The following is an 11,856-nucleotide window of genomic DNA, read 5'->3' as shown; positions in this document are numbered from 1 at the left end:
TAAAAAAAATTATATATTTTATTTTATTTTATTTTGTAAAATACGTATACAAAATTATAAAACATTTAAATTTTAAAAAAATTACTTTAAAAAATTAAAAATAATAATAAAAAAATACTAAAAAAAAAATTGAAAAAAAAATTAAAAAATAATTTAAATTCAAATAATAAAACTTTAAATAATTTAAATATATATATATATATATATATATATATATATATTAAAAAAGTTTTATTATTTTAATTTAAATTATTTTTAATTTTATTTTTACTTTTACTTTTACTTATTTTATTGATATTATTATAATTATTTTATTTTATTTTTCATGTATATTATTTTATATTTTATTTAAATTTTTTAATTTTGTTTAAAATATAAATATTTCAAATTTTATTTTTTTAATTATATATTTTTTTATATTTTTAAATTTAAATTTATTTTTGTATAATTTATTAAAAATGTAAAAAAAATACAAAAAAATTAAAAAATGATATTTAAAATAACATATATAAATAATCAAATTTAAAATAAAAAAATATGAATATTCTTAAAAATCAAATTCTAGTGATATGTAATTTATTTTTAATTTGATTATTTATATGTTATTTATATATGTTATTTCAAATATAATTTTTTTAATTCTTTTATATTTTTATTAAATTTTTAATAAATTATATAAAAATAAATTTAAATTTAAAAATATTAAAAAATATAGAATTGAAAAAATTTTAAAAATTTGATTAAAATTAAATATTTAAATTTTAAGCAAAATTAAAAAATTCAAATAAGATATAAAATAATATACATTAAATATATAAATAAAATAAATATAATAATATCAATAAAATAAATAAAATTAAAAAATAGTTTAAATTAAAATAATAAAACTTATTTTGACTTCCGTATAGATATATGTACAGAAGTCCGACTTCCGGTTTATATATATATATATATATATATATATATATATATATATATATATATATATATATATATATATATATTTATTTTATTTTATTTTTTTAAATTTAAAGTTTTATTATTTGAATTTAAATTGTTTTTTAATTTTACTTTTCATTTTTTTATTTAGTATTTTTATTACTTATTTTTTTTATTTTTTAAAATAATTTTTTTTAAATTTATATGTTTTATAAATTTTAATACGTGTTTTAAGAAATAAAATAAATTAAAATATATAATTTTTTTTTATATACGGAAGTCGACTTCCGTAATGTGTTTTGACTTCCGGAAGTCGACTTCCGGTGATGATTTTTGACTTTTGGAAGTCGACTTCCGGTGATGATTTTTGATTTTCGGAAGTCGACTTCCGGTGATGATTTTTTATTTTCGGAAGTCGACTTTCGGTGTTGATTTTTGACTTCCGGAAGTCAACTTCCGGTGATGATTTTGACTTCCGAAAGTCATATATTTTGACTTCCGGAAGTCGTCATCCGGAAGTATTTTTGGGAGTGTGATGTCCGTGAGTTTCTTTAAATGGTCAAAGGATATTTTGGGAATTTAAAGATTTTTTGGAGGTGCAGAAGAAATGCTTGGAGGTGTAGGAAGAAAGACCCCTCCAGTTTTGGATATAATCGTGGATATAGCCTTAGGTTAAGGTTATATATGTTTTTGTTTCAATAATATTAACCATTTTTATTTTGTGTTTTTTTATTTGTCTGTATATTTAAAATTTTATTTAAGTCTATATAAAGTGATGATGACAAATGAATAGGAAAACTCCATTGTACAAGTATTACTGATGATGACGACATGAAAACGTTATTAGAAACTAAACTTCAAAATTATATATATAAGGATTAAATAAAAATATCACATTTATATAGCGACAGAAAACAAAATATAGATATTTGTAAAGACAAAATTACTATTTAAAACTCCATGACCATAATAACTGAAATCCTTATCTTTTTATTCATTTATTTTTTATCAACATGGTAGACAAAAATAAAGTGATAATAGTATTTATTTGTATTATGTACTTCAATCATATTAAAGTTCATCTCGATAATCTTCGGTAAGTGGTCTTAAGAAAAAGGGATTGCGGTTCTTTCGTGGTGGAAAAAGTACGAAAAAAGTGGTATTGCTGTAACGTCGACTTTATACCTTCGATGATTGACCATTGAGTTCTTGACGAAGATCAAGAGAAAATTTATTTGTATGCTTAGAATATATCATTTTTATAATATAAAGTCATTACTGGCTCGTTTCAAACGTTCCCCTTCTCTATCAATTCGTAAAGATAGGACTAATTTTAAAATTTTAATATATGATATTAGTTGTCATGTTCAAATCTTCGTTCTATTTTAAAATGATAGTAATTTTCAATCAAAAATATTTAATAAATATATGAAATTTAATAAAAATATAAGTATTAGTTTTATATTAAATTTAAATTTGGTACCAATTTCAGGAGAAATAAAATTGTTCAATTTTAAATAAAATTGAAACTAAATTGGACAAAAATAACAAATATAAAGAACAAATTGAATATAAAAAATTGACTCCAACATGTTACACATGGCTAGATTGACACTTGGACATTTTTTTTAATTTTAAAAACATAAAATTAAAAATAATTAAAAAGAATTAAAAAACTACGAAGTGACATGTTGCCGTCATTATTTATTATTGTTAATTATTTAGATGACATTAGCAAAAAATTACCAAATTGAACGAAAATTTAAACCTATTTGAATAAAATAACAATATTAAGATTGAAATAACAAAACTGAACGAAAATTTAGACAAAAAAAATTTTAACCTTAATATATTTATATTGATATGTATCTTACAATAAAAGATAATAATTAAAAACCAAAACTAGAAAATAAATGAATAATACCACTAAACTTGTCTAAGTTTAAAGCTATCTTAATTTGATAATCAAATAAGTAAGACCTAGTGAATTATATGTTGAAATATACGAGTATAAAAATGAATAAAAGATATGAGTGAGTATATTCTATAAGATCAAATACGTATTTATAAACTTTTGGACCTAGACCGAAATAACTAAAAAATATTTAAAATAAATAAAAACATGATTGATCACTTAATATTTTTTATTTGATCTATTATATATATATATATATATATATATATATATATATATATATAATATTAGATTTTTTATATATAAATTATTCTTTTTTAATTAAAAAAAGAACTCCTCATTCTCTCTCTTCAAAACAATCACACGTGATATTAGAATAAGAAAATGACTATCATTTATTATTATAACAATAAAATAAACACAAAAATTCCTAAATTTCAAAATTTAGGATTATATTACTTTGAAGAAAAATATGATTAGGATTTATATCGATTTCATAAAAGAATTCTTAAAATGGTAATCGAAATTCATACTAATTTAAAAAAAATTTTAATTTGGAAAAGATAACGTGAGAATGTTTTATTCGATCTCTCTCTAAAAGTAATGTCAAAATGCATTTTTTAATAGCTTTTTCTCAATTTATTTTTGTCTTTTTTTTTCTCTTACACTTTCTTGATGGTTTACACATAACCTTAATTTCTTTCATTAACAAAGTTATTATCAAGTTATTTTTTTTATCTTTTATTATAATTTTTCATAATATAAATTTAATTTAAATAGTATAATAATATATGAATATAATTTTAAAAATATATAAATATATAAAATTAAAAAAAAATAAAATTGGGAGAGCCATGGCTACCTGGTCATTACCAAGATTCGTCCTTTTATATATATATATATATATATATATATATATATATATATATATATATATATATATATATATATATATATATATTTTGTTAAATATATTTCTACATATTTAGGAGAAGGATAAGTATATATGTCTTCCAAGCTTAAAATCTATAAATGATTTGCAAATGAACTAGTTTTAATGTTTGTTTAGTTTCAATAATTAGTTTCGAGATTATATTTTCACAATCATATGTTAAGATTGATGCTTTATGACCTTTCATGGATAGTTTATTTAGGTTATCTAGTTAGTATGATATGTCTCAACAATGTAATTCAATCTATGTTAACTCAATTCGAGATTCGTTTCAAACCAACTCAATTCAACATTTGTTTCGAGTTGTCTCGATTCAACCTTTATGAATGAAGTGACAATAGAGTCAAAAGAAGGAAAAAATTTCAATTTTCTTTTTTTGAATGAATTTCAAATCTTTTTCTTTTTTGAATGAATTTTAAATTCTACTATCTTTTAGTTACTGGAAATACCTTTTTAAAACTCTTCAATTTTAATTTTTCTTCTAATTTTTTCATCAAAACAAATAATTTTATTAAAAAAAATCTCAAATTCTTTAAATAAATAAATTACTCTATTAAATTATTTCATCCAAATATAATAAGATTAGTAAAAGCCCGATCACTAATTAATCTCTTACTCGCTTTAAACATTATATTCTCTCTGAGTTTAGGAGAACATGAATCGATGATTGGTTTGGATAATTTTCGACTACTGCACATACACCGACGGGGTTAAGCGTGCTGATTGACATGCTTAGTTCAAACAAATTTATATGATGCTGACATGTCTTTATATTATATACAGTAATGTGAAAAAGAGATGTAGTTGTTAGTCTTTTAAAAATTGAAGAGATACGTGCCTAACATAAAAAGAGAGATAATATAATGTTTTGAAAATCTATAATTACATATAAAGAATGATTTTTTTCTGTCTCTATAATTAATTATTTTTATTTTATCTTTTATAATATAATTATTTATTATTTTCTAAAAAATAATACTTATTTTTATATATTTTCTATAAAATTATCTAAATAATTATTTTCTTTTTTTTTATTCTGCAAAAGTTATATTTTTTTTTCTCTGTTTTTTTATTTTATTTTAATAAATATAAATTTATTTTATATATTAATTTAATAATATTTCAGTATCATCCATTATTAAAATAGTATAATATAATTCTTTTTTAAAAATTCATACACGCAGTATGAGCGCTTATGTTTACGTTATTAGAAAATAAAGTTAACACTAAATTTAAAACAAAAAGCAGAATATAATTAGAAACGTGAAATATCAGAGTAGTTTTTATTTTATTTTTTCCGGTGGTTCAAAGTGTGTAGGTCGCTGAAGTAAAAAGGGTTCAGCGATGGTCTTAACGCGCTTCCACGGCTATAAAAAAAATATTAATCTTTAGGTACTTTGACTGGTTTTTGTGTCTTTACAGAAATGCCTCATTAGATATGCGTTAATGTGAAAAGAATATGTATTTGTTATTCTTTAAAATTTAAAAGGCCTCATATATTGATTTTAAAATAAAAAGTAAAGTTAATATGTAATTTTCAAAAAACTGATCATCACTAGAAAAGTTTTCATAGTTAATCAGTGAAATGTTTTCTTTGGGTGGACGAAGTGGGTGTAGGTCTAATTTCTTAAATGGCCAAAGTAAAAAGTGTTCTGTAATGGTCTTAACGCGCTTCCACGGCTATAAACAAATATTAATCTTTGGCTACTTTGAATGGTTTTGTGTCTGTAAAGATATCATCTCTCACTGTGTTGCATTATTGCTTTCTCTTCAAACACTTCATAACGTCACCAGTTTCTTCCATGGAATTCGCCTCTTCAACTTCCAAACTTCCACAGATGTATGACGTGCTGATTAACTTCAATGGAGAAGACATCCACAGGAAATTTGTTTCTCATCTCAATTCTGTCCTCTCTGCTGCTGGACTCACCACTTTCCTTCACCACCAGAATGCAGTCAACGACATGGACATCCAACAGCCTATTCTCAATCTCTGTCGTGTAGCAATTGTTGTGTTCACCAAAACCTATTCTAAGTCTGATTGGTGTCTGGATCAACTTCAACATATCATCAAATGGCACGAAACTTATTCACGATATGTTCTCCCCGTATATTACGAAATCCAGCCATCTGATGTACGCCTTCAGAAGGGTGACTTTGGAAAAGCCTTCAAAGAAACTGCACAACAAACATTTTCAGCACAACAACTGGAGCATGGCATGTCCAGGTGGAGCCACGCACTCACCAAAGCTGCAAATTTATTTGGATGGGATGAGAGCAATTACAGGTAAATCACTCGCTCAATCAACCATATTTTACGCTTGTGATTTAATTCTGTTAATACATGACTTCTTCTATAATTGCTATTGACTTCGAAGGAGTGATGCTGACCTAGTGGATACAATTGTTAAGAGCATTCTTACGTTACCAGTCTTGTCTGCCACTAAATTTCCAGTTGGATTACAATCCCACGTGGAAGATGCGATTCAAATTATAAAAAATAAATCCTCGGAAGTTTGTAGGATAGGGATATGTGGAATGGGAGGATCGGGTAAAACAACCCTTGCCAAAGCCATCTATAATCAAATTCAGGGTACATTCATGGAAAAAAGTTTCATTGAAGATATTGCACAAGTTAGACAAACAAGAGGGCTTCTTCATTTACAAGAACAACTTCTTTCGGATGTCCTAAAAACAAAGGTGGAGATACATAGCGATGAGATGGGAAGAAGTATGATTCGGGAAAGACTTTACCGGAAAAGGCTGCTCATTGTACTTGACGATGTGAATGATTATGGTCCATTAGAGCTATGGGGACGGGGAAGTAGTTCTTGGTTAGCTGAAGGAACTGTAATAATCATTACTTTAAGAGATGAAGACCTACTGAAAATGCAACAAGTTTATTCTATTGTTCGGATAAATGTAATGAACCCAAATGAGTCCCTTGAGCTTCTTAGTTGGCATGCATTTAGAGAAGCAAAACCAAAAATGGAATACCATTTCCTTGCAAAACGAGTAGTTGATTATTGTGGAGGACTACCTCTAGCTCTTGAAGTCATCGGAAGTTATTTATATGAAAGGACGAAAGAAGAATGGAACAGAGTATTGTTAAGATTAGACAATATTCCCCAGAATGAATTTCTAGATATATTGAAAATAAGCTTCGATGGTTTACATAATCAAAGGGAAAAGGATTTATTCCTTGATATTTGTTGTTTCTTTGTTGGTACTAGCAGAGCCTATGTCTCCAAGATCCTAAATGCCTGTGGAGTAGACCCTGATCGTGGGATAAGAGTTCTCATAAAGCGCAACCTCGTAAAAGTTAGAAAGAACAACAAATTTGGAATGCATCCTTTGGTACGAGATATGGGAATTCGTGAAATTTCAAGAAAGCAATTTGTGACGAACAAACGGCTGTGGTTTGATGAGGATATGAATTATGCACTGTCAGAGAATACAGTAAGAACATTCCTAGTCTATGGTTTTGAAACTTCTTTTGGAAGTGGTTGCTTTCTCATGTGCAATATATTTTGTTTTTCTTAGCTCTTCTCATCACAGGGGGCAAAAGTCATCCAGAGATTGCCTACCGGAAGAGATTTGTTTGAACGTCATCCTTCTTATCCTTTAAAGGTAAGAGACCTGCTGCAACTCGCTGGAAATTCTGGGAACCTGAAATGGATCAGTTTGCAAGGATTTTCTTCAGAATACCTACCTAATGACTTTTATTTGCATGATACAATTGTGATTGAGTTAAAACACAGTCTTCTTCGATTCGTCTGGAAAGAACCCCAGGTTTTTATTACGTGCCATTTTCTTTTAAAAGTCAGCTTAAAATAAAAATAGTATATGTTTCCAGTTATAACTATTTTATCATTTTCTTTTCTAATATTTTTTTAAAAAACTATCTTTGTGAAGGTTTTGGCGTCGCTAAAAGTCCTTAATCTTAGTTACTCCATGTACTTATCAAAAACCCCTGCCTTTTGGGGGTTACCAGGTCTTGAACAGCTCATTCTCAAAGATTGCCCAAATTTGTGTCATGTACACCGATCTATTGGTTTTCTTTGCAGTCTTAGACTGCTAAATTTGAAGGGTTGTACAAGTCTAAGCAATCTCCCGAGAGAGATATATAAGTCGAAATCTTTAAACTCTCTCATTCTCTCTGGTTGTTCTAAAATTTTCCTATTGGAAAAAGATATAGTGCAAATGAAATCCTTGATAACTCTAATTGCTGAAAATACAGCGGTGAAACAAGTGCCTTTTTCAATTACAAGCTCAAAAAGCATTGGATATATATCCTTACCTCAATTAGAGGGACGGTCACGTAATCTTTTTCCTTCTATCATTCGGTCTCGATTGTCAACAACAATGAATCCCCAATCTTATATTCATTCGTTCATGGATATGGAGGATAATAGTTGGGATTATGTTGCACCATTTCTTAGCAGCCTTGCAAATCTTCGAAGTGTTTTTGTGCAGTGTGACCCCGAGTTTGAAATATCTAAGCAACTAAAACCTATACTGGTTGAATATGGTATGAATATTACAGAATCAAGAATTCCAAAGCATAATATCAGGTCTTCTTTGATTGGTGTTGGAAGATATCAAGAATTCTTCAATACTGTCAGCGATAGCATATCTAAGGTTCTTCTCTAGCTTTCCCTTTGTTTATTACTTTCACTGTCATTTTTGCTATTATTTGAGAGAACACAAAATAATCCTGATGAAATATCTAGTAGAAACTATAATACTAAACTTTTAGCAGCCTTCGCTTCTATAACCCCCAACTTCATCTAAAAGTATCCGATTTTAATAATCAACTAACCAGGTGATTATTCTTGTATTAAGTACTAGGAAATTGATTTCTACTTTCTTGCTTTATAGGCTTCATGATTGTTTTATTCCCAATGATCGTAGAAATACAAACTGAAAGAGACAAGCAAAAATGCATTCTAAATCCCTAAGGACATGATGGTCACATATACTCAACAAAACTATTTAGCATATTTGTTTAAATTAATTACCATTGGTATGTCTTAATTATGTGTTACATTGTTGTTTGATTGTAATTGTTCGTTTTGTAATTTTAATGATAAAATAATGTCTAAGCTTTTTTTTTCTCACGGTACAGGCATTGGCAAAGAGTGAGTCATGTGATGTTTCTCTCCCAAGTGTCAATGATCCTAATTGGTTGGCCCAAATGGGTGATGGACAATCTGTTTCTTTCACAGTGCCTCGGGATCGTGTCGTGAAGGAAATGGTTTTGTGTGTTTTTTATTTATCAACCTCCAAAATCATTGAACCTGAACTTACTACTGTCTTAATTGTTAATTACACCAAGTGTACATTAGTGATACACAACCATGGCACAGTAATTTCCTTTAGTGATGAAGATTGGCATGACATAATGTCAAATTTTGGATCAGGAGACAAGGTGGAGATTTTTGTGAGTTTTGGTCACGGATTGCTGGTTAAGAACACTGTTGTGTATCTGATGTATGGTGAGCCAAATAAAAATTCCCTCATTGGATTCATAAAGAAAATTGTAATGTGACTTGTGGTAAGTCATTTAACTTCTTTGTGAACAGCTGAATCATTTTAATTATGGAATTAATCTTTGTATTCTTTATTGCTATTTTTTTTTTTCGATCTTTTTCTTGTTTTTTCTATAGAGTATAGCTTATAGTTAAAGATTCATGTTTATTTTACCCTGTTTCTCATTCCTCAGTGGTGCTTCATTGGCTTTACTTGATCTGTTTATTGTATTTCTTTTCTGGTAGCTACTTTTTGTCAATTCTTTTCCCTTTTAGCAAATAATATTTCTTTAAGAAATCCTCGTAAACAAAGACATTCATTATGAAATAAAGACAACTGTTATTCGATATTTTGTTATTGGTTTTGCTTTGCTATCTGCTAGGTAGTCTCTGTTTTTGTTTCAACATAATAAGCACTGTAGCCTCATCCCTCTATTTAAGTCTAAATGAAACAAATTTTAATCTCACTTCTGGTTGTACACTGATTCTATTTGTTTTATGTATAATTTAAATGTCATTTTTTATTTCAGTTTACATTAATAAGTTTCATTATAGTTTTCAGTTTGGGCTTTTTGTTACACCTAATTTTTCGATTTTCAGTTTTCAACTTGTTCTTTCCAAATATAGTCATGATCTTACAAGTTAAGAACATTGTACTTTAAGTATCATTTCCATGTGAACAAATAAAAGTGGTTTATATTTTTCTGCTTTTTTCATCGCAGGGGACAAAAGCCATTGAGGGATTGACATTGAAATTGCATGGAACTTGGTAGAGATTGCTTTGAAGCAAATGATTTTAAGGAAATGAAGAGATTGAAACTCTTGAAACTTAATTCGCTGGATCTTTTGGGCATCTTTCTAAGCAACTGGGATGGATCTGATGGCAAGGATTTCCTTTGAAATATGTACCTGTAAACTTTATCAAGGAAGTGTAGTTGCGTTAAACTTAAAACACAGTAACCATAAAGTAGTCTGGAAGGAAACTCAGGTATATATATTACATTGCCAATAATTATTATGTGTTGCCATTTGACACCACAGTTCATTTTTCATTTTCTTCTCTAACTTCTGTATGAAAAGATATTTGTCTTCTGTAGGTTCTGAAGTGACTAAAAATCCCCAATCTTAGTCATTCCAAAAACTTGACCACCACCCCAGACTTTTCTAAAGTACCGAATCTTGAAAAGCTCATTCTAAAGATTGTGCACGTTTGTTCAAGCTACACTAGTCCGTTGGAGATCTCTGCAACTTCTGCAGACAAATTTGAAGGACTATACAAGTGTTATCAATCTGCCAAGGAGAACCTGTAAGTTGAAGTCTGTGAAAACTCTAACCCTTTCTGGTTATTTGAAGATAGACAAGTTGGATGAAGACATAGTGCAGATGTTATCCTTGAAAACTTTAAATTCAGAAAATATTGCTGTGAAACAAGTTCCATTTTCAATAGTAAGATAAAGGAGTATTGGATATGTATTTCTGTGTGGACATAAAGGATTATCACGGAATGTTTTTCTATCTATCAACATGATAGAACCAAGCACATCAAGGTGAAAAGTACCATGCCATTATAGAAGCAGATAAATCTAAGGAAATCAACTTGGAGCATTACAGTTTGGAGAATCAGATTGTAAACATAGAGACCAATGCACTTTCCAAAAACAAGTTTGAAATGTTAAGATGAAATATTGGAATATCTAAGAAAAAAAATTAAAATAGGGGTATTATTAGTAATTAAGTTTTTTTGCTAGATACTTTTATATTGTCTGTTTGTTCTGTTTTGTTAGGTTGAAAATAGTGATAATCCTTATTTTACAAAAGAGTTGGTTGTAGGGTCAGTGTTTTGGTAGAATGGACTATTGGTCCTTATTTTGTGCTGATTTACATCCATTTGTAATATATATATATATATATATATATATATATATATATATATATATATATATATATATATATATATATATATATATATATATTACCCACAACCTCAATAAACAGATGAGTCTTCTTCCCTTCTTACTCGTGCACCTAAAAAACTAAAGCTCTCTTATCTTTTTCTGTTTTTCGTACTTTCTTTCACTGGCTTTGTTTTTGTAACACTACCCAATGAAGAGGTTTCTATCCTTACCTATAAATGTTGGATAATTAGTTGACTATTCCTTAAGCGATGTCTCAATAAAATGGATTGAGTGAAAGGAAAAATACAATTAGTATTGGAGATTACTTCGTGTTTGTTTTTTCCTTCTGCTTTATATGATGCATGTTAACTCTTATGCAGCAGAGAGAATATACAGTAGGTTTCAAAAGATAAATGTATATTCAAGGATGAATTGTATCTCATACACATGGACTACAATGCTTTATATAGCAGCACACTACACAGAGAAACAAAATACAACAGAAAAACTGACAGTTGTCTTTTTATTAACTAACAAGGCTGATACATATTTGACTTAACTTCCTAACACTCCTCCTTAAGTCAAACTGGCTTTAATATTCACAATGCCAATTGCGTCCTTTAG

At 27.7% G+C, this 11,856-nt stretch overlaps 1 protein-coding gene across 2 annotated transcripts; it reads left to right on the top strand.

Annotated features, from left to right (window-relative positions):
• The first annotated feature begins 5,510 nt into the window (after nt 1-5,510).
• LOC114167440 (TMV resistance protein N-like) lies at nt 5,511-11,068 on the top strand. 2 transcript variants are annotated; one of them, XM_028052529.2, is made up of 7 exons: nt 5,511-6,093; nt 6,185-7,265; nt 7,350-7,598; nt 7,722-8,447; nt 8,935-9,363; nt 10,060-10,325; nt 10,435-11,068. In XM_028052529.2, exons 1-5 carry the CDS (start codon nt 5,609-5,611, stop codon nt 9,355-9,357), a joined length of 2,964 nt encoding a protein of 987 aa, XP_027908330.1. In that variant the 5' UTR covers nt 5,511-5,608; the 3' UTR covers nt 9,358-9,363; nt 10,060-10,325; nt 10,435-11,068. The 2 variants fall into 2 exon arrangements, with proteins under 2 accessions (XP_027908330.1, XP_027908331.1); XM_028052530.2 differs by having other exon boundaries at nt 5,516-6,093; nt 10,418-11,068.
• Nucleotides 11,069-11,856: the final 788 nt, after the last annotated feature.

Source organism: Vigna unguiculata, chromosome 10 (genome assembly GCF_037176805.1).
Source record: "Vigna unguiculata cultivar grain cowpea cultivar isolate G323 ecotype 2 chromosome 10, ASM3717680v1, whole genome shotgun sequence".
In the NCBI taxonomy this organism is placed as follows: Eukaryota; Viridiplantae; Streptophyta; class Magnoliopsida; order Fabales; family Fabaceae; genus Vigna; species Vigna unguiculata.
The sequence above is the reverse complement of the archived record's forward strand: the minus strand, read 5'-3'. Positions and strand labels throughout refer to the sequence as shown.

Excerpts from the sequence above, each read along its gene's own strand:
- LOC114167440 (XM_028052529.2), top strand. The coding sequence starts at position 5,609 with ATGGAATTCGCCTCTTCAACTTCCAAACTTCCACAGATGTATGACGTG. Across the intron at positions 7,599-7,721 it reads TCGTCTGGAAAGAACCCCAG|GTTTTGGCGTCGCTAAAAGT; the intron begins GTTTTTATTACG and ends ATCTTTGTGAAG. Across the intron at positions 8,448-8,934 it reads TCAGCGATAGCATATCTAAG|GCATTGGCAAAGAGTGAGTC; the intron begins GTTCTTCTCTAG and ends CTCACGGTACAG.